The sequence below is a fragment of the Mangifera indica genome, chromosome 13, assembly GCF_011075055.1.
Source record: "Mangifera indica cultivar Alphonso chromosome 13, CATAS_Mindica_2.1, whole genome shotgun sequence".
NCBI lineage: Eukaryota > Viridiplantae > Streptophyta > Magnoliopsida > Sapindales > Anacardiaceae > Mangifera > Mangifera indica.
The window spans coordinates 3,977,674-4,002,067 of NC_058149.1; the positions used below are offsets into that span (position 1 = coordinate 3,977,674).

General features: G+C 32.6%; 1 protein-coding gene across 1 annotated transcript; it reads left to right on the top strand.

Annotated features, from left to right (window-relative positions):
• Window positions 1–15,924: 15,924 nt before the first annotated feature.
• On the top strand, window positions 15,925–18,508 carry LOC123194966 (protein TIC 214-like; the record flags this gene model as incomplete). The annotated part of the gene is given in 2 exon segments (XM_044608475.1): window positions 15,925–18,353; window positions 18,502–18,508. Coding segments are annotated over 2 exon segments (2,436 nt in total), but the record flags the coding sequence as incomplete, so codon positions are not given.
• Between the last annotated feature and the right edge of the window lie 5,886 nt (window positions 18,509–24,394).

Genomic DNA, 24,394 nt, shown 5'->3' on the forward strand with positions numbered 1-24,394 from the left:
TATCTTAGTCTTTTTCCTTTATTCAAATTATGTTTGGAGTTTCATTCAAATAGATTTATAGAGGGAATGATCATGGATTGTAAGAGTGATGTTCGTTCATACCTAGAATAAGGAAAGAAAGTCATTTCATGTGAGTGTGTGAAAGTTGTTAATTAAAAGGAGCATACGCTTGTGTGTCTTATGATACACGTTTGTGTGTCGTGTATTGGGAGGTTTTTATTTAATTTTTTTACGAAAATTTTTATCCTAGCAGCCACCCAACCAAGGAAAAAAAAGAGAAACGAGAGAGAAAAAGACCCTAGTCATTAGAAAGGAGCCCAGATCACAGAAATCCTTGTAACAACGCCAAGAACTTACAAGCTTTGGATGAACAGTAAGTATAGTGACCCCTTCCATGTTTATGCAAGATTCATGAATATTAGGGATGTGTTATCGATTTATTGAATAGAAATGATAAAAAAAAGGTTAAAAATTAGGCTTTCAATTTATGTGTATGGGAAATTGTTATGATGTTTTTAGAAAAGGAATTTATGGGTGAAAGAGTATTGGTTTTTGCATGTAGGCTTATACATCTTTCCTTGAATTTTTCCTATAGTATTGAATGCATGAAATCATGGTTATTATGATGTTTACATGCTAATAAATTTAGCTAATGCTATAACTAGTTGCTAATCTAAATAATGGGCATAAAGATGGTGCCAATGATATGTAGTGATGTGGTAAAAGTGATTATAATCATATCTTGCTCGGTTGGTGCCTTAATAATATGTTTTAAGGGGTTTAGAGATTAGTATGCTAGCCTTGATATGTGTTGTTACTATGGAATTGTAGTCTGAATTGTGTAAAAACCCTAAGACGTGATTTCTAAATCGTGACACATGACCATATATGGTCTCACTCACACCCATGTGACATTCAAAGATAAGGAATATATGTGTTTCTCATGCTCGTTCTGAGGGGAGACATGCACGGTCATGTGGTATAGGATGCACACCCATATATGACTTTCCAAAAGCGGACGACTTATACTAGAAGACATGTGGCATAGTGCACGTAAAGACTTATGCACATAAGTATGTCAAGAGCATCTCCCCATGTATACCTACCCTATACACAACCATGTGCTGAGTGTCATACGCCCATGTATATTTACCAAAAGGCACATAGGCATGGGTGTAAAACACACGGCCGTATACTATTTAGTAAAGATAAAAAGATAATAATACCCCTAAGTTATGTGCATAAAAAGAAGAAAACTAAGAAAAGAAAATAAAAAGCAACCAGATAATATAATAAATCAAGAGAGACATTGAACAAGTACCCGACTATGTGGATGATGATAGAAACTCAGATCGAGTCAAATTTAGGTAAAAAGTTAGAAAATCTAAAGATATTGGTATACAACTAGATAGTCACCAACTAGGTATATAAATGATGATAATTCGTGAAAACATTAGGGCATATACCTAAGACATGTCCTTGTCATGTACTCAACACCAAGACGCATAGCCACCTAGTTCAATTCAGGTATGCATGGTAAGGACGTGGCTTTTAGTTATTCCTGACATGATTAGCGAGATTCACCACATATGTACCCTAGGTAGGAGATATCTTCAGATAGTTAATTAGCATTTTCAACAGCTTATGTAGTAAGAGAAGAAGCTACTATAAGAGATTTTTTCATGTGATCAGGGTGTCCTAATCAGCTAGCCTAATAGGTTGTATGGTATGTGCATAAGGCACAATAATTAATTATATGCAAAGTATTTTAGGCTTTCACTAAATATCCTTGTGGATAGCCTATGTCAGGGCGCTAGAATGCAGAGTTATGACCACACCCAAATTCATAAGTGGAAGGCCAAGTTCATCAAATTAATATGTTATTAGAGGTGTCCTAGTTAGTTAGCCCCATACGCTGCATGGTATGTGCACAAGGCATGATAGTTGGTGACATTTAAGGTGTCTTATACTTTCACTAGGGCATCAGATATGCCAATTTCAGCCTAGGCCTAATCAACCTTTATAGACGGCTTATGTTAGGGCATGAAGGTTTTGAGATGTGACCACAACGAGATTCACAATAGAATGCCAAGTTTTTTCAACTATATGTGTTATGCAAGGTATCACAGTTAGCTAGCCCAATAGATCATATGACGCGTGTGCAAGGCACAATAATGGGTAGACATGCAAAGTGTCATTTATTTTCATTAGGGTATCCAAGATGTCGATATCAACTTAAGCCTTAGTAATCTGTGTGAGATGGCCTATGTATACAAGGCACAAGTAAGGGTGGATTCGAGCCAAGTCGAGCTCGAACACAGGCAAACTTGGTATCAGCTAGATAACTGTTCATTCGAGCCAAGCTGTGGCTCGAGCTGGTCGAACGTAACGGAAATACAGCTCGTATTCGAGCTCGCTGGCTCGTGAGATATTCACTAGCCTTTAACGAGCCTGGCTCGCGATACATATCGAGTTGAGCTACTCACGAGCCAAGCTCGTGAATGCTTTCGTGATCCGAGATATCGGGCTCGACTCGCGAATGCTTAACGAGTCGAGCTTTTGAGCGAGCTTTCAAGCCGAGCCTAACAACCTTGTTCGTGAGATCACAGTTTCAAAATTTAAAAATGTTAATTTCCTTTAAACATTGTTTAATACATTTTCATTGTTTGTAAATCAATCTATTTATATATTTTGAGAGAAAAGAGAAAACAGTGAAGTGTGATTCTTGAAAGATAACCCAAACGAAGAAGTAATAGATTGATACATCGCTCAAAACATACGAGATCATAAACACTTTTATAAAGAATATGAATTCTTACTGTTTTTCGGTAGACCTTGATAATAAGATTCATCATATGTTTAGGCTAAAAGCATTGCTAGCACCTAATTCCAGCACTCCAAAATTAAGACTGATCATCCATCTTGTTCTAAACCAACAAATCATTTCAATAACATTTTTTAACCTCATTATCATAATATGCCCATGAGATGAGAGATGAGCTGAATAAGACAGAATTGCTCAGCTTAAATAAATTCCAGGAGTTGCAGAATCCGTAAAAACATAGAAAAAAATAATTATTTGACATGGGACTACATTATTAAGACTTGTTAAAAGGTTTCAAAATTCGTTGTTTGTGTACCATTAACAAGTAGGAGGTGACAAACAAAAGCTGAGAAGTACACTTGACACTGCTCAAGATTTCAATCTAATGAATATTATCGATTTAATAACATTGTTAGTCTAATAATGTAACCATATCAATCCTGTGAAGAGCTACAACAGTAAGTAGAATTTGAGAACTTGTTTACAATAATGGTAAAGAAGAAAAGTGCTAAACATCAATCCACTTAGATATGCCATGCAGCTTCTCAGAGATGATGATGAACCAGCAGCTTTATATTTAAGAATTATGGATCAGATTCAACAACATTTGGATGACATTAAGCACAAATTTTATGTCAACATTTACATGTTCTAACTTTTCCAGTTTCGACTTGGTTGAAAATGGCTACACAAGGTTACAATAACAGGCATAGTGTACAAGCAGAGTACTTTTAATCTAGACCATCTAATATCTATTTCGCATACAGAAAATTATACACAAGAAAATACTTCACCTTCACTACTTGCAAAGTGAAGCTAATATGCAGCGAGGTGGATTGAATGACTTTCTGGCATGAAACACAGCCCAATTATCTATCAGTAGAACATCGCCTTTCTGCCAAGGAATGGCAACACATTCCTCTTCCAGGATTTTCAGACAATCATAAATTACATCAGCTGGCAATGGGTTGCCATCCCCGAAAGTCACTGCCTTAACTAGATCGTTTCGCTTGTCTTCCCACCCTGTGTATGCAGCTACCATGCTGTTGAACCAGATTTTGCGTTGCCTTGATTCGTCATACTTAATAGTTGGAATCGGACCCATGATTGTTTTCACTCCACCAACCTCTGTCAATTCCAATTTCATTCCTAGCTTAGCAGCCCTGTTGAAAGATAATCAAGAGCCACTTTAACTTAAGTTCTATGGTAAGACGCACTTTCATTTGAATATTTACAGAGTAATTCCATTATAACATGAGAGGAAAGAACCTAATCAGGACAATCTAATCTTAAGGAATAGTAGAAGAAGATTAAGTACTACATAACAAGGTTTGAACCCACAAACATTTCATAAGTTGCCCAATTAGCCATTGTTCAAAAAAATATATTGTGCTTCCGCTTTAATAGAGATTGATGCCTTAGAATACATAACCATGATTGAGTGGATGTATGAGCATCTAATACACTAAAGATTTTCACCAAATCCTCTGTAAGCTGACAATAGGCCTATATCAGTGATAAATGCAGTGTCAAAATCATTTAATTAAAGTAGCACCTCAAGTTTTAGTCAGATGATCAAAATCAAAAACCTCTCTTCAGCCTGGTTCTTGTCATCCGTCAAGAACGTGGATTTCCAACCACGGCCGATAGGTGATGAAGGATCATCCTCCTCCCCTAGCACCCTTGTATAAATCAATCCATGCTGCTCTAATTTTTCGACAAATTCAGGGTGCCTGTGTTTCATCCTTTCATAGACAATGTGGCTCAGGACTATCGGAGTTTCACCTCCACTTCCAGGCTCTACTTCACAGAAGAAGAACAACTTGGATGGAAACTCAGAAACCTGTTAAATAAATCCAGTGAGTTCAAAACAAAAACTGGAACACTTTTATGCAGAGCTACAAAACTATGAAATTATATAAAGTGTTTTAGAGGATCAAACTATTAACCCCACATGTATAACTCAATAAATGGTACCACATCAAACCTGAAAAGCTTTAAACAACCTAGCTAGGGTGAATTTAAAAGGATTTTGTGAAAAGCATTTATGTATAAAAATGATTCCATAGAAGCACTTTACAACCTTTTTATCAAAATTTACTCACATGGCCAAGGTACCTAATCCTAATAAAGCTAAATTAGGATATAGTTGAGCATTGACCTTCAGTATAATAATTATAAGCAAGTGATATCAATCATCATAACTAGACACCTCTCAAGATGAAAATCAAGTTTTAGCCTTAATAAGTTTTGTTGTCAAGGGCCACAACTTTTACATGATTAACACTAATACTAACTGTAAGTTCCACACAACTAACGATTTATCCCACTAGTTCCTAGTTAATCATCAAGTTCAGAGAATGCATCATGCACTCAACCAAGAAAAAAAAGTACCAGAAAAAAAATCAAGTAATAATACCTACCAGCAATGGAACCAAGAGCTTCAACAGCTTCATGTTTGACCATGGGATGCTCCTTCAAATCCCCGAGTACATTACAAAACGCAGCAGACGCACCTTTGTTTTGCAATTGGCCCAACACATAAGCAACTTGCATGCCACCACAAACATAAACATCTAAAGATCAGAAAATTTAGAGATACAAACCACATCAAGAAAGACATGATTCACGTTAACAATCTCCAGTAAACCTTCATCAAAAGACCAAGAACCAGAACCAGTCTTTCTTGACAAAATAATTCTAGCTAAATTCTTAAAAATTGCTATAACAGTAAATCTTCATCCACATCCAGCAGATACCAAATAATTACAATTTTACATCCACCAAAATGGAACCCTGGCACAGGCTTAAAGAGTCACAAATCAACTAGATTAAACTTGACAAACCTCATGATTCAGCAGAGCACTTTTCACGCCCAAAGAATCAATTATAGCAGAAATTGCTTCATCTCCACTATTGTTTCAAAGTGCAAAAAGTGCTACATATTGTTCATACATCCCTTTTGCTTCATCCGGAAGAACTTCTCTTAAAATCAAATAATGTCAGTCAGCAAATTAACCATTAAACAACATTCTCAAAATGAAGCCATTGATTTTTTTAGGACAAAACAGAATACAACTTAGCGAGTGAAATAAAATCAACTTAGGCAAAATATTAGAAAGTGAACAGACCACTTATAACGGCGTTGCAAGGGCCGAGACCTTTGAGGTTGCAAAGAGAGAAAAGTGCTCGGAACCGCTCTGAGATCACCTGAAATATATTTGTTGCTGATTTCATCAATGAATGTAAGAGATCCATAGCTGCTAACGTTTATGGCTTGTGGGTTAGTATAAAATCTGGACTGCTTCCAACAACATAGGTGCAAAAAAGTTCATAAATGCTATTACTTTGTTACCTTATATCTTTATTTATCTGGCAAGATAAGCTCAGCAATCTCGTTTTCAACTTCCATCTTCAACAAATTAAAAATTAATGAAAGCTATTAATCATACTGCCAACAGTTAAATAAAAAATCAATTTAAAGATCATACAGTTGTGATAAGTTATTGACTACCTCATCTTGTTTCTTAAAATTATAACGTGTTCTCATCCAATTGGCTCCACACATAAGCATGTTAACTGTTTTTGGCAATAGAAATGACCTGTACGTGACAATCATTCTACTACCTGCACTAAATGCACTCTCCGAAACCACTATTGTAATAGGAATTACTCAGATATCGACTGCCATCTGTGAAAGTATTTTATACTTATATTGATTGTCCCTCCACCAGTGAAGCACATTGAAGTCGTCTGAGTTGACATCATCAGGTATCTCAACACTACGTTCATCCATATACATTTCTAACTCAGACTTCATGGTTTCTTCTAAGTATGTTTTCTCTTTATAATCCTTCAAAAGCATCCAAATATATCCAGGACCATAATGTCTAGTATCTGAATATCGAGAGCTTGATGATTTACGTACAAATTAAATGTTAGAACTTATAATATGTTATAAAACTTCATTTAATGACAATGATCTAGAATACCTGATGTACTTAATGGTGCTTGTTGGGTCCTTAGCTGATGATGGCGTGGATGTGTAGATACACTTGATGAAGTTTCTAATGACAACATATCAACGTATTATTTGTATAATTTTTCTAACGCCCTTTTGATATTTTCTATCTCCACAAGGTCATTTTCTTCACCATATAAAATGAGAAATGTCAAAGTAATCATAAGAAACTTTATCCTGAAATCATCACAAGCAAACTAATTAGTTAGAAACATGTTCTTTATATACATATGTATTATAATAAACCCAATCAATTGTAAATTAATTACCTAGGATCCATGATGCTAGCAATCGCCATGAGGAAATTCACCTCACCCCAATATTTAGCAAATTTTTCTGACATTGCTCGCACCATCATTGATATAGAATAATCTTAATCAAATTCTCGATCTTTAAAGATCTCTTTTATCCTAAACACTTCTTGAAAATACCTATTTGCAGTTGTATACTGTGACCCAGAAATTAATTTTTTTATATCATCAAATATTTCTAAAAAGTCACAGACGACTTCCAATCTCTCTCACTCTTCCCTTGTCGGCAATATATATAGCTTGACTCCACAAACATAAAACGAAGAAAGACCTTTCTGAACTATAGTGTTGTCATTAGCATTTTGTATGTACTATTCCATCGTGTAAAACAATCCAAAACTAGCTTCCTCTCTTTTATTCCACACTGTATAGCAATTTTCGCAAAATTTTGTTGCCTTGCCTTACTAGCTTTTATAAACTTCACACTTTCTCGAATATTGTCTATGATGGGTTTAATCACGGCCACCCAATCCTGAACTAACTAATTTACAATATGGGCAATGCACCTAACATGGAAAAGTTTTCCATCACACAACAAAGGTTTCTACATTTGAAAATCTTCCTTCAATCTTCTAACACAATTATCATTTGCAGTAACATTGTCTACTGTGACAGTTTCCACCTACAAACAAAATTAATGAATATTAATGAAATGATATGCGATAAAATTATATATGTATTTTGATAAACAATTTGCAAATTTGATTTTACCTTATTTTCAATCCCCCAACCTTTTAAAGAGTCAAAAATTGTTGCTGCAATGTCTATTCCTCTCCTAGGCGGAGGTAGGTGCACAAAATTTATAATTCGTTTATTTAAGGACCATGACTGGTCCACCCAATGTGCCGTGAGTACCATATACTTAATATTTTGATGATCTAACTTCCAAAGATCAGTAGTAATACTAATCCTTCTAGTATCCTCAAAAGTCTTCGTCAATATCTCACGTTCTGCTTGATAAACCCTAATGCAATAAGCTTTTACTTGTTTTTTTCCAACTTTTTCATAAAGAGGTTGCAGAACGCGACAAAAATTAATGAAGTTGGGGTGCTCAACTATATTAAACGACAATTCAGATATCATAACTATGTAGGCTAAGGCCTCTCGAACCTGAAACACCAACACCATAATCATTGCATTAGTTAATACAATTAATTTCATAACAATTTTATAATAATAATATACGTTATTAATTGAACTCAAACTGACCTTGGGATGCTCATAAATAGTCTTTGTTTTCATCACAGTTGGAGTAAGTACCCCTAAGGTTGAACGCTCAAAACCCAAAATAGTTTATCCCCCTACGACTAAATCCTTTCCCATTGCTTTCTTTCTTTTAACACATTGACTCATATGTCGTGTCAAATGGGAAGTAGACTTGGTCTTTTGCAATTTCATCTTTTTCTGGCAATACTTGCAAACCGCATATGTAGCATCGCCAATAGTAATAAACATATCTTCTTGAAAACACTCCCAAATAGCTGATGTTTTCCTCCTCTTAGTAGATGGAATAATAGAAGGTGGTGCTTTTGTTTGTCTTTCAGGATGTTCAGTTGCTTCGGCTTCTTCACTTGAAACTGAGACATCAAAATCTCCTATTACAGCCAAATCAATATCCACATCATCAATAGGTATAGGTGCTTCAATTTACACCGATTTTCTCTTAACGGATGCACATATAGAAGGAGCCATCATACTTGTAGTAGATGCTTGTGATGAAGCTCAACCTGATCCAGATGGTTCTATTCTTCTTGACGTCATATTCTACATCACAATCACATGCCAATGGTTAGATACAAAGAAAATAAAAATTTAAAAACAGAACCCAGTTAGATACATGAACATAATCCAATAACAACACAAGCTAAAAGAAATAATCAGATCAAAAGTATAAATTAATCAACACCCATTACTCTCTATTATAAATCGGAAAAGAAAAAACAAAACAAATTACAGCCCACAAACATAAAAAAAAAAAAATCAATAATTATGCAAATTAGCTTCATGCCCTTTAATATAAACACTAAAATGAGCAATTCAAACATTAAAAAAAGCAAGGCGTTTACTGTCTAGCTTCACCAACCATCATCTCTCCAACATAAGAAATAGTCATTTAGAATTGACAAAGCCACGAGGCTTCATCGTACACTGAAAAGGATGAGGGGTAGTTCTTCCTTTATTTTATAAAACTAACAATTATATTTTATCACTTAGAATTTTATTTTCAACCTATTTTCTGTAACAGTTAAAATTGGATTGTGATTTCTCCTTCACTGTAATTGATAGTCTCATTTATGAAGTTAGGACGCATCCTCCAGTTCGCGTCCATCTTTATAGAGAGTATAATTGTCATAAGATTTCAGTCCATAGAATTTTGGGTAATGGAAACGTCGACCCCTTCGACCACCAATAAGATAACTCTAGAACACAAGTATATATATATGATGTACACTATTTCAATTGGAAAATCAACTGAGGAAAGTACTTGGTAAAATAAGCTATATCAATTAGCCTATTTAATTCATGTCAACTGAATCCAAACACTCAAATTTTTAAGGTCGAATGACTACTTCCCACCTAAGGTTTGATGAAAAGCATTTCTAAGACACATGCAACCAACAATTTTACTGTTAATAACCCAGTCGTCTACATCCAACCCTAACAGCGTAGTTTCAACAATAAAATTTTATATTAAAAATTAAAAAATTAAAAACCCCCAATTCAGAAACCCTAATTCCAAAGTTAGGGTTCAATCAATTTAAGACAAAAATTAAAAAATTGAAAGTGAAAAAATGGAAAAACACAAACCTGAAATAGATTTGTGTTGTCCGCGTCGCTATCGTCGTTAAACTTCTCGCTGTAGAACTCTCGATCGCTAGCCGAGTCTTCTATTGGCACGTCAAAAGACTTGAACATAAATGCTTGAGAAACCCTTGTCGACGGAACTAGAGAGCAGCTGCAGGCTAAAACTTCAAATTGCAGAGGGTTGTACTCTGGTTTGGAACTAGAACTAGAGCTTGGAGTTTGGAGGAGACTCTTCTTATGCGACTGGAAAACATAAACAAGTGAACGAAATTAGCCTAATTTCATTCCCTTCTTATTTAACCAAAAGCGACATCGTTTTTGGTTAAATAAGAATCAGCTTGCGAGCCGAATTGAGCTATTCGACTCTCGAGCCTTGACGAGCCTAGCTCACGAGCCTTTGACGAGCACTGGCTCACAAGCCGTAGCGAGCTGCTCAACTTATAGCTCGTATTAGGGCTCCAGATCGGTTTTTTTGAAACTTGAAGCTCGAGCTCGGGATCGGGCTCGTTAATACCTGGCTCATTTCGAGCTCAATCAAGTCGAGCTTGATTTCAAGCTCGAGCTGGCTCTATTCGAATCCACCCCTAGGCATAAGGATGCCAAGAATAGATAGATGAACAAGGTAGTAAGCCAAAAACATCCACTTTAGCCACAACGATATTTAGTGATGGAACATTAAGATTGCAGTTTTACGTTTTATGCAATATACTGAAGTGTCACAAGCTTACTAAGTGTTTTCACTAATACATTCCTTTTTATGGTTTTATAAGTAGAGGACAGTAGCGCTGCATGCAGGGGAGCCAACCATCCAACCGAGTTATTGCATGAAGGCAAAAGGCAAGACTGTTATTTTAGAATTTTTATGTTATTCATACATTGATTTCTAAATTATGCACCATAGAGAATTTCAATTATTTTCAAGCATTTGGCTTGTAATAATGGAGAATTTTACTATATTTAAAGTGTTTATTTAGTTTACACCTTTTTACACACATTTTGGATTTAAGGTATTATTATCATGTTGTTTTCTGTTGTTTTAAATAAAGTCAAGTTGAACACATCTCTTTATGTCATATTCTGTATAGGGGTATGTTTCTGGAGAGGGGTGTTACAAACACCTTTTGAACTATGAAAAGTATTAAAGCCTGGTTTGAATCATATCCATATATGGAGATGCCTAGTTGAAGTAAGGGTGTATAACCCAAACTTAAAGAAACTAAATCCATGAACACTTAGTGGATAATTTATTATTATGTAGTGAACTCCATAGGATAAAGATTTTATTGTCTCGATTATTCTACTAGAATTGTTGAAGCTAGAAATGTGAAATTTCTTAAGGATTTTAAGCATAGTTGGAGTGACTTTCCTCAAAAAATAAAATTTCAGGACGTAAAAGGCCAAACTATAAGTCTTACATTAAATCTTGAATTGCAATTGTTTTTCAAAGAACAACCAATTCAAGAATAAATATTCCATGGGGAACAAATTCATAATGAACAAGAAATGCAAGAAACAATAGGAGTAAAAAGATCCTCAAGATAAAAAAGGCCAAAATTTTCTAATGATTATGTTATATACCTATTAGGGTCTCAATTTGACGTTGGACCTAAAAATGATCCTAAATTGTTTTCACGAGCCATGAATGCTAGTAATTTTGCACTTTGGTTTAATGCCATGAAAAAAAAGTGGAGTCAATGGTTAAAAATAAAGTCTACGATCTCGTTGAATTACCAACAAGAGCAACAACTATTAGTTGCAAATGAGTTTATAAAAACAAACGAGATTCCTTAGGTAATGTAGAACGATATAAGGCTAGATTAGTAATCAAAGTTTCACTTAAAATAAAGGCATTGACTATCATGAAACATTTTCTCTACTTTCAAATAAGGATTCATTTAAAATTATCATGGCTTCAGTAGCTCATTTTGACTTAGAGTTATATCAAATGGATATGAAAACAATATTTTTGAATAAACATCTTAAAGAAAAGGTATATATGATACAACTTGAAGGTTTCAACAAGAAGGATCATTTAGTTTGCAAGTTAAGAAAATCATTATATGGGCTAAAACCAGTACCCCACCAATAGAATACAAATTTCATAGTAGTATAACTTTTTTTGATTTTATTAAAAATATTGTTGATCAATGTGTATAACTTAAGGTTAGCAGGAGCAAAATCATCTTTTCAGTCTTATATGTTGATGATATCTTACAAGCAACTAATGACATAGTTATGCTATATGAGACAAAACACTTTCTTTCTAAAAACTTTGAAATGAAGGATTTAGGTGAAACCTCTTACATTATTTACATAAGGATTCACAGAGATAGATCCTCAAGGATATTGGGTTATCTCAAAAAGCCTACATTAATAAAGTTTTAGAAAGATTCAAGGTGCAAAATCATTCCTATACTCCAACACCTATTATTCAAGAGGATAAATTTAGTCGCACTCAATATCCATAAAGTGAGTCGGAAAAGGAGAAAATGAAATATATGCCTTATGCATTTGTAGTAGGAAGCTTGATGTTTGCCTAAGTCTGTATAAGTTTGATATTACATTTGCAGTAAAAATGTTTGATAGATATCAAAGTAATCTAGGATTGGAACATTAGAAAGCAGTTAAAAAGGTCATGAGATATTTGCAAGGGACTAAAGAAAACATGCCTACTTATAAGTATATTGATCATTTGGAATTAGATGGGTATACAGATTCAGATTTTTGTAGATGTATGGACACAAGAAAGTCCACTTCGAGTTATATTTTTCTTCTTGTTGAAGGAGTTATATCTTAAAGAAGTGTCAAACAATCAATAGTTGTTTCATCCACTATAGAAGCAAAATTCATTGCATGCTATAAGGATGTGTCATAAGCATTGTGATTAAGAAATTTTGTTTTTGGATTAAAAATTGTCAATTCAATAGATAAACCCTTAAATATTTAGGCCAAAAGACTTACTCCCAACCAAAGATTAATCTTTTCCTAAGTTCTCACTTTTTATCTTTCAAAAGCTTATATACCTACCGATGGGCTGTTAAAATTAACCAAATCAGGTAGTTTTAAAATTTTATATTATTTTCCTCTCTAAGCCCTAAAAACTAATAATTTTCTTCTAGACCAATTTTTAAAAAGTAACATTTTCCCCTTAGGGTTTTCATTTTTCAAAGACATTTTTCTAGCAATGATTGGCTTCTCTAACAATCTCTAGGTGACTTCTCTTCCTCTCAAGTGTGTCTCTCCTTTTGACACTATCGATGAAGAGTCTTCCTAATGTGTTGACAAAGAAATCATTAGAGAATGAAAATGGTTGGTTGTCATCACGAAGATGAACCGTTTAAGAATGAAGATGATTTGTCTTCATCACAAAGATGAATAGTCTTCATCCAAAGATAAAAATGAGGTCTTTATCAATAAAAGTCTTCATTGTCAACGAAGATGAATAGTCTTTGTTCTTTGACAATTTCTTCATTGATAGTGTTAGAAAGATAGACACACTACAAAGAAAAAGATGTTGTCTGAAGATTATCAGAGAAGTTAGTCGTCATTAAAAAAAATCTGAAAAAATGAAAACCCTAGGGGGGAGAATGTTACATTTTAAAACTTGGCTTAGAGAGAAATTATTAGTTTTTAAGGTTCAAGGGGGAAAAGAGATAAAATTTTATTTTTTCAATATTATTGGTTAAATGATAATTTTACCTTTAAAACTAACAAACTTAACAGTCGATGCATAAGTATCTAGGTTTTTTAAAGATAATTTAATCTTGCAAAAAAAAAATTAAAATAAAGGAAACATTATTTTGTGCATAAAAGAAAATTTGTATGTCTGTAAGACTTTAAATGCTCTATTGGAGGACTATTTCATTAATGGTTATGATAATTTTCAACTATCAGTTTGTTCAAATAGGTGAAATGGACAAATGTTGTACAAGTCTCTCTTTTAAGACTTAACAATGGCCTACTTATTAAGTATTATATTTTATATTAATTCTTTGTAACTGATAGTTAATTAAGATTCAATAATACAATTCTAAAAACTCCTTAAGTTATTAAATACACCAGTTATGTTTTCATAATGGTAGAAAATGTTTTGTTGATTAATATACCTACAAATGAATGATCCCCAACCTAACTAATATAAACAAAAGGCTTGTGGCAATAACATCATTGTACTACTATTTTGTACTTCATTAGTATAGGCTATAAAACGCTCAAAGGAGAGGTATAAGTTTGTGTTTTATTATTTTACTTGAATAACAATGGTTGAGCATCAGGTTTGTTTTTCATTATTCATATGATGTATATTCAACAAATGCATAAATAGCAACATTGCTTTTAGTCAATGGACAAGAGCATATACAATGGAATTTCCAGATTTGATTAGTTCTACACCAGTTGAAGCAAGAGAACATGTAAAAGAAGTTAGGTTTTCCTTCATTAGAGGTGGATGTGTGGAAGACAAGCAAAACGTCAATGATGAGCCAGACAAGGAATGAGCTTTTGTTTTGGTAACTGTGACAAAGAAGGTTTTACAACTACGTGATGGACATGTCAATATGTTTATCAAGGGGATAGCTAAATCCAAAACTAAGTTTTTCATAGCTTGATTTTATCACGGCCTTGAAATAAGTGGTGATGGTTGTTCGCTAATCGTGTTTGACATTTATGAATGTAGTTTTATATTAATCATTAATATGTTAGTGTAGGTGCCTTAAAGTCAATCATATTTGACATTTATCGATATTATATTAATCATTAATAAAAGGATTTATTATTATTCAATTTATATATTGTTCATTTATATGATTGTACGAATAATATGTTGTTCATTTGTCTCCTTCCCATGAACATAATGAGTCCAGTCAAGAGCTTTAGTAGCCTTTTTACTTGGATTTCCTCTTTCATATTAGTGCTCTATATAGATACCAAGGTGCCACCTCATAAGAGTAGGATAACGTACTTTCTCTAGCCACATGAAGGTTGAAAGAGACATCAACGTAGATATAAAATCTAAAACACTCTATGTGTGTTTTGTATGATTTATGAATTTTATGTTTAAAATGGGTATCCTAGTTGAGGTTTTTCAGGATTGTTTTATTTTCAAAATTTTAAATTCTAATGTGTTGCCAGTTATCAATGCCCTGAAAACCTCACAATATATAAGAGCCACTATTTAGTACAATTTTCATGAAAATTATACTTACAATTAGTTTTGGTTAATTTTATGTGTTGATTGCATATAATTAGGATTAATCAAAATTGAATAAAATTGGTAAAGATTATTTGCAATCGTGTTGTTACACGATTAGTTGATTATCATAGATAACATAAAATGTGCTAAGTTATTAAGTGATGATTCATAAATTTTTGTTTGAGCTTTGTTGATATATATAGGTTAAATTTGGTTGAACATCACAGGTTTCATGTTGTTACACAAAATCAACTTCGAGTTCTGTTGACTATATGATTTGAAGGTTGTCACCGGTGTGCATATGATTTACGTGTTGTGTTCCCTTACCTCGGTCATATGGCTTATCGAAAACTGAGAAATTTTTTGTCTCTTTTTTAGGAAGAAACCTAGAAATTTCTATATCTAGAAATCACCATGCACGATTAGCACTAAGTTGTGCATCGTGGATGGTCAGTATGGTGCCTCTTAACACCTCACCTCAGCATAATGGAATTTCTATTGATGTGCACGATTGGACACGCCTTGTCCTAGCTGTGCACTTTGGTCTTTCTAGCCATGCCATGTGTAATTTTTCTAAGTCGTGCATACTGCTTACTACTATGCTTTCTAGCTGTGCATCATTATGGAATTCTGTTGAATTTCAAATGCACGACTAGAAGCTTTACCTACATGCACAACGAAGTTGAAAATATCAGTTTAGTCTTGTTTTGTGGAATTGGGATTGAATTTACACTTTCTTGAGCTTTGGAGTTAAATTATAATTTTGTAAAACTTACGTTCTTTATTTCCAGAACCCAAATGAGAGAAAATTGATTCAGAATATCGAATCCAAATTTTAAAAGTTTTATTTGATGTAGTTCTAACGATTCCCAACACTCAAACAATTAGAAAAAAATCTATTGGAATAAAAGAAATTAGTAAAAAAGTTCCTCGATGGTCATACAAATCAATGTCTGATTTAAAAAAAAAGGAAAGCGAAACCGAAGAAAACGTGGCGGACGGTCCTGTAATTAGTACAAGAAACGTCAAACGGATATTGATTTTTACTTATACTAATAACAAATATAATAAGAATCTTGAGCCAAAAAAGGAAGTAAAGTTGAGACGCTATTCGTACAAATCGGATTTTCGTCGAGAACTAATCAAAGGCTCCATGCGCGCACAAAGACGCAAAACCGTTACTTGGGAATTTTTTCAAGCAAATACCCATTCACCCCTTTTTTTGGACAGAATAAAGAAACTCTTTTATTTTTCTTTTGAGATTTTCGGACCGATCAACGGAATTTTTCGAATTTTTAGAAATTGGATGTGGAAACAAAAAGACCAAAAACAGTCTGATTATACAAACGAAATGAAAAATAAAATTGATAAAAAAGAAGAATACAAAAGAAAAGAAAAAGGACGGATGAAAATAGCAGAAGCCTGGGATAGCTTTTTCCTTTCTCAAGTAATAAGAAGGTTTCTATTATTAACTCAGTCGATTCTTAGAAAATATATTATATTACCTTCATTGATAATAGCTAAAAATCTTGCTCGCATACTATTATTTGAATGGCCCGAGTGGTCCCAGGATTTAAAGGATTGGAAAAAGGAAATGCATGTTAAATGCACCTATAATGGTATTCAATTATCCGAAACAGAATTTCCGTACAACTAGTTAACAGACAGTATTCAAATAAAGATCCTATTTCCTTTTTCCCTAAAATCCCAGCGCAGATCTAAGCTACAATCCCTTCATAAGGATTCATTGAAAAAAATAAAAGGACAAGAAAGTGATTTTTGTTTTTTAACAGTTTTGGGAATGGAAACTGAATTTCCTTTTGGTTCTCCCCGAAAACAACGTTCATTTTTTGAACCCGTTTTGCAAGAATTCAAAAAAAAAATTCGAAAATGGAAAACCAAGTCTTTTATAGTTTTAAGAATTTTAAAAGAAAGAACAAAAATTTTCCGAAAAGTGGCAAAAGAAACAAACAAATGGGTCATCAAAAGCATTCGATTTCTAAAAGGAAGAATAAAAAAACTTTCAAAAAGAAAGCCAATTCAATTAGTTATATTGGGAGAAATGAGAGAAATAGAGGATTTGGGTGAAATTAAAAAAGATTCGATAACAATAATCGGGAATCATACAATTAACAAATTGTCTATTCAAATTCGATCTATGCATTGGACAAATTTCTCACTAACAGAAAAACAAATGAAAGATCTAAGTAATAGAACAAACATAATCAGAAACCAAATAGAAAAAATTACAAAAGAGAAGAAAAAAGGATTGCTAACTCAAGAAATAAATATTAGTTCTACCAAAATAAGTTATCGTGCTAAAATATTAGAATCATCAAAACGGATTTGGCAGATATTAAAAAGAAGAAATACTCGATTAATCCGTAAATCATATTTTTTTATAAAATTTTTGATTGAAAGGGTATACATAAACCTTTTTTTATCTATACTTAATATTCCAAGAATGAATGCAAAATTTTTTTTTGAATCAACAAAAAAAATTCAAATTCAAAATGTCCACAATAATGAAGCAAATCAGGAAAAAATTAATAAACCAACTAAAAATACAATTCACTTTCTTTCGACTCTAAAAAAATCACTTTATAAGATTAGTAATAATAATAAGAATTCAAAGATTTTTTGGGATTTATCTTCTTTCTCACAATCACAAGCATATGTATTTTACAAATTATCACAAACCCAAGTTATTAACTTTTCTAATTTAAGATCTGTCCTTCAATATCACGGAACATCTCTTTTTCTTAAGAATGAACTAAAAGATTGTTTTGAAAAAAAAGGAATATTTCAGTACGAATTAAGACATAAACCTTTTTGGAAGTTTGGAATGAATGAATGGAAAACCTGGTTAAGTAGTCATTATCAATACGATTTACCTAGGATTAGATGGACTAAATTAGTACCACAAAAATGGCGAAATCGAGCGAATCAAGACTGTATGACTCAAAATAAAGATTTAAACAAAAAAGATTCATATGAAAAAAACAGATTAACTCATTACCAAAAAGAAAAACAAAATCTTTTTGAAGCGGACCCATTACAGAATCAAAAATCAAATTTTCAAAAATACTATAGATATGATATTTTATCATATAAATCTATTAATTATGACGATAAGAAAGACTTGTCTATTGATAGATCACTAGTCCAAGAAAGTTTTTATAATTACAACACAGGGAAAGGAAAATTAATAATTTGACACTTGGGATAATAATAATTAAATTTTGATTTTTAATTGATATGTATATGTATGAATGTATGTATGTATGGTGCACAGTACACAACCAACGAATTTTGTGAATGTTTATTTATTTTGTTATTTCATTTTTAGGTTATAATTTTTAAATAAGGTCTGCACCTACCTTTGTCCCTTTCTTCTTTAGATTAGGTTGTCATTATTTTCTTAGATTTATGTAACTAGGAAACAAAGTCTTGTAATAATTGAAGGCTAAAGATGAAAGGACAAATGTGAAGACCCAAAGATGAAAAGTCACTTAGGTTAACAAATCAAACTTTTCTTAGTTGAAGGGATTTGACATTAATTATGGTTGTATACTGGCACGTTTTATTTTTATGTTGTAAAATGTATGTGTAGTTTTTATTTTGCAAATATCACTTAACATGCGACTTAAAATTTGATGAGATTAATCAATAAAACCCTCAATTTAAATATTAAGTCTCAGATTAATTAGTATCTTCCAATATAATAGTCAAATTAAACCCCTGATCATTGGAACCTTATTCAACAAAACGAATGGTACATTTCTACCAGGTGAAAAATTATGAGATAATTATATTAAGTCTAACTAAACTAATGTACTTTGCTTGTTCGTTAATGTGAAGGTGAAGTATGTAAGAGGCATGAGTAGGGAATGCATTTGTCGATGTAAGAATATATGTAGTATCCACCCTACTAATAACAAGAGTTACATTTGAAATTGCATGATTTGTTGGATTAACACCTGGTCTGAGATCATGGGTTTTTGGTGATTAATTTGAAATTTACCTATTCAATTAATTCGAACTTGTTTGCCACAACAAAGGAGAAAGTTAATACGATGAGATCTCAGTCCATTAGAAAGTTCACTAGAATGTTTTTAGCATAATGGTAAGGACTGTTGGCTTGAGAAAAAGAATGAGAGCATTTAATCAATTAAAACCATAATTAAAATGAATATTAATAATTAAATAAAATTACTAATTCTTTTATTTGTAAATTATAGATTGCAAAATCATCATGTCAAACCTAACATATCGATCAATTCTTAAAAAGAAAAATAGGCTTATTAGAAGCAATTTCACTTGTTGGTACATAAATCTTTGGATTATTCTATGTTAGGAGAAGAGGTTATATATATCTTTGAGGAGTTGTTGCCCCTTGAGCCTTGTCTTGATGCCACCCAAAAGCAAAATGATACCTTTAATAAGTATCTTGATGACTTTGTGGAAGTATATTTCCTCATGCTGACTTCCATATCACCTAAGCTTCAAAAATAACATGAGAAAATGGATGCATAATCTATACTTGCACACCTTCAAGAGTTATATGATATTCATACGAGAACTGAATGATATGAGGTGTCAAGTATGTTGTTTGATTGCAAACTTTCTGAAGGAAGATAAGTTGGTCTTCATATGGTCAAGATAAGTTGGCTTTATTATGGACAATGAGCTTGCCATTGACCTATTGTTGAAATCTTTCCTTAAATTGTAGGCTAATTTCATCATGAATTTTAGCATGAACAAAAAGGAGAAAACCTTTAAGGAGTTGTTGTATATGCTTAGGACTGCTAAACAAGAAGTAAGAAAGGTACCTTCAACTAATGTGTTTGTGGTTAAAACCCAAACACTAAAAGTCAAAGCCAAGGGCAAAGGCAAGGTCAAGGCTAAACTCAAGCCTAAAGTGAATAAGTAACCTAATACTGCTACTCAACCTATAGGTGGTGTGAGAAAAGGAAAGGTTGTCTACTTCTATTATGGCAAGACAAGTTACTAGAGAAGATTTTGCAAGGTCTTTCTAGAGAACAAGAAGAATAAGGCAACTAAAGCTCTACTTCAAGTTTATTTATCATTAAGATAAAATATTCTCCTTGTTCATCTTAGGTTGTTGATATAGGATGTGGTTTTTATATTTATTCTAATATGCAAGGACTGCGACAAAGTAAATTGCTTGCCAAAGAAGAGGTTGACTTATGTGTTGGAAATTGAGCACGCGTTGCTGTATTAGCTATAGGAATTTATCATCTTAGGTTATTTACTAGACTAGTTTTAGAATTAAGAAATTGTTATTATGTTCCTTTTGTTTCTAGAAACTTAGTTTCTATATCTGTTTTGGATAAAAAAAGATATTTATGTTTGATTGTTGGTAGTGTTATAACTATCAGCTTAAATAATATTCTCTATAGAATAACTAAATTACATAATGGTTTATATATTCTAAAACTGGATAATGAAATTCTTAATATACAAAATAATAAATGATTAAAATCAAATTATCTGAATACCAAGTATCTATGGCATTGCAAGCTAGGCCATTTAGAAATCAAATGTATATAAAGACTTCTTGAATAAAGAGTTTTGTAATCATATGACTGAAAAATAATTTGACTTCCAGTCATATGATGAATGCAAATCATGTCTATTAGGTTAGATGACCAAAACACCCTTCAATAAACATAGTGAAAGGACAACTAAACTATTAGGGATCAAACATAATTATGTGTGTAAGCCTATGACTGTGCTTAGCAAGTATGGGAAAATCTATTATGTCATATTTACTAGTGACTTCAATAGATATGACTATGTGCTTTTGATGAAACACAAGTCTAAATTTTTGATAAATTTAAAGAATGCAAGAATGAAGTAGAAAAGCAACTTAGGAAACAAATTAAAATCCTCCAAAGTGATCAAAGAGGTGAATACCTGAGTTTTGAATTCAGAGAATACCTAAGAGAAAATGTGATAGTATCTTAACTCACTTATCCTAGTACACGACATCACAATGGCATATCTGAGTGGAGGAATAAGACTTTAAAGGAAATGGTCAAGTTTATAAAGAGTTTTACTTATCTACCCATGTATTTCTAGGGTCATGCCCTAGAAACTGTTGTCATACACTGAACTATGTTCTATCTAAATCTATGGATAAAGCCCAATATAGATAACTTTAGGACTTGGGACTATGAAGCCTATGTCAAGAAATTGACTTTGAACAAGTTGGGTGTCGAGTTTAAAAAGTGTATCTTTATAAAGTATCCAAAGATTACCAAAGGATATTACTTTTACCACTTAAAGAAGTAAAAGTTTTTATTGCTCGAACCAATGTATCACTTAAGAAGAAATTTATTTAGTGGCAGGAGGGTGGAACTTGATTAACTTCCTGTACCATAAAATACTACAAATGTTAGACAAGATTGTATGCCATCATAAATGGTTGATCATGATAAGGAAGTTCCTCTACTTTAGGTGGAAAAACTTTAGTGCACAAAAGAGTTACATAGTTTTACACAAGTACATCACAAGCCAAAAAAATTTGGTTTTCTCTTAACCTAACATAGTCACATACTAGTCATCCACAATGACAAACTGAAGACCTACGACAAGGTTGTTTCGAGTCTAGATTTAAACAAATGGTTGGATTTCATGAAAACCAAAATAAACTCTATGTACTAGAATTAGGTATAGACATTAGTGGATACACCTAAAAGGGTAAAACCTATAGGGTGCAAATAGGTTTTCAAAAGGAAAACTGAGACGAAAGGTAATGTGTATACTTATAAAGTAGAATTGGTTACCAAAGGTTTCACTCAAAAATATAACATTAACTATAATGAAAACTTTTTGCCAGTTACTATGTTTAAATCTATTAGGATAATACTTACTATATTTGCATACTATGACTATGAAATCTTTTAAATGGATGTCAAAACTGCCTTCCTGAATTGTAAACTTATAAAGGATGTTTATTTTGAGCAAACCGATGCTTTCATTCTTGTTGGACAGGTAGATAAAGTATGCAAGTTGCAAAGTCCATTTATGGACTTAAGTAGGCTTCAAGAAGCTAGAACATTCGTTTTGATGAACCTATTCATGAGTTCGGATTTATAAAAAAATGAAGATAAACTATGTGTGTATAAAAAGGTCAGTGAAAATGTGATTGCATTTTGGTATTATATGTTAATGACATCTTGATTATTGGAATTGACATACCAAAATTTTAATAAACAAAGGTTGGTTATCCAAGTGTTTTTCTATGAAAGACTTATGGAAAATAGTCTACATTCTTAAGATTAAAATCTACCGAGATAAAGAGCATAAACTGTTAGGCTTTAGTTAAAACATATACTTAGAAAAGGTTTTGACTAGATTTTATATGGAATAATCCAAGAAAGGATTTTTACCCATGTCCTATAGTGTATATCTTTCAAAAGATATGTGTCCAAGTACACAATATAAGAGAAATTAGATGAGTAACATCCCATATGCCTCAGTCATAGGATCAATCATGTACGTCATACTATATACAAAGATTGATGTCTCATACGCCTTGAGCATTTATAGTAGATATCAATCTGATCCAAGTGAAAAATATATGATGGTTGTCAAGAGCATCCTAAGTTCCTAAGAAAGACTAAGGATGCATTTTCAGTTTATAAAGGTGAATCTAAACTCATTGTAAGAGGCTATAGTGACATCAATTTTCAAACTAATTGAGATAATTACAAATCCCAATTAGGGCTTCTAGTTTGTTTGAATAGGGTGCAGTTTGCTAAAAAGCTCTACATAAAGTACAGTGGTTGATTATACAAAAGAGTCTAAGTATTTTACCCTCTTAGAAGTGGTAAAAGAGGTTGTATGAATCAAGAAGTTTGTGACTGAACTTGGAGTGGTTTTAAGCATCGTTGAGCTGATTGAGCTTTATTGCGATAATGATGAAGCGATTGCTCAAACAAATAAGTCATGGTCTCATATGAAGTCTAAACACATACTTAAATGATATCACCTAATCTAAGAAACTATTCAACGATATGACATACAAATAACAAAGATTGATACAAATGACAATTTGGCTTACTTTCTCACAAAATTCTGTTGCAGTAGAAGCATGATAGGCATGTAACCAAATTCAACATCAAATATATGGTTGATTGGTTATAGTACAAGTGGGAGATTGTTAAGGTAAGTGTCCTAGAGCCAATTGTATTTGGCATTTGTGGATGTAGTTTTATATTAATCATTAATAAAAAAAATTTACTATTATTTAATTCATATGTTATTCATTTATATGATTGTACGAATAATATGTCTTAGAATAATAGAATTGTGACAAAGGGATCAGACAACTGATCATAGGAACCCTATATATACCATAAATGGTCATTCTAGAAACATTCATAATCTTAATAATACAATGAATAATGGCAAGTGCAATGATTATAGATACATCATAATGTTAAAAGATCGCACCAAAAGTGGCAATAGTTATCACATGTTGAAACTATTGTAGACAGCTTGGTGTAACACATGGATGCGTATTGTAGACATGTTCATTAGACTAAACTAACCAGAAAATATCCATATAGATATTTGTTCTAGTGTTTGAAATAAATCCTATAAATACCACGGGTGCATATGATCCTTTGGCTTAAAGTTGCCAGATCCTTTCATGTAAGAATCAACATGGTTTGATACTATCCAATGTGTTGTCGTAATTAGGGTAACTATAAAAGTAGCAATTAACCATATCTTGAGATACATAGAGGCTATAGTTGATCAATAAATGATTCGTTCAGTCTAAAGCACAAAAGAAGATGATTGCTTAAATCTAAGGTCACAATGGGATAAGGTTGTAGCCTAATCTATGTTAGTGATTGATGCGTATCAGTTCATATCGGGAAACTACTAAGATATACATATTTCTATGTCTTAACCTCAAGAGGTTATCAATTGACAAAAGGATTGAATTACACGTAACAGTGATGTTGTCAAAGCTTAAGAGAAGTCTGTTAACAACCTTCAAGTGGCTATGATGCTTTGCTAGAGGTCAATCTTGGTCTATGCTCAAATTTGATCCAAATCTGAACACTACCGATTTGATAGAGAGCTTATGAGTCACACGTGTAAGGTTGGATTCAAATTAAGCTTGTTCAAGCTTAGCTTAAAATAAGCTAAACTTAAATGAGTCTAAGCCTAAGCCTAAATTTTGGATGTCAAAATTAACAAGC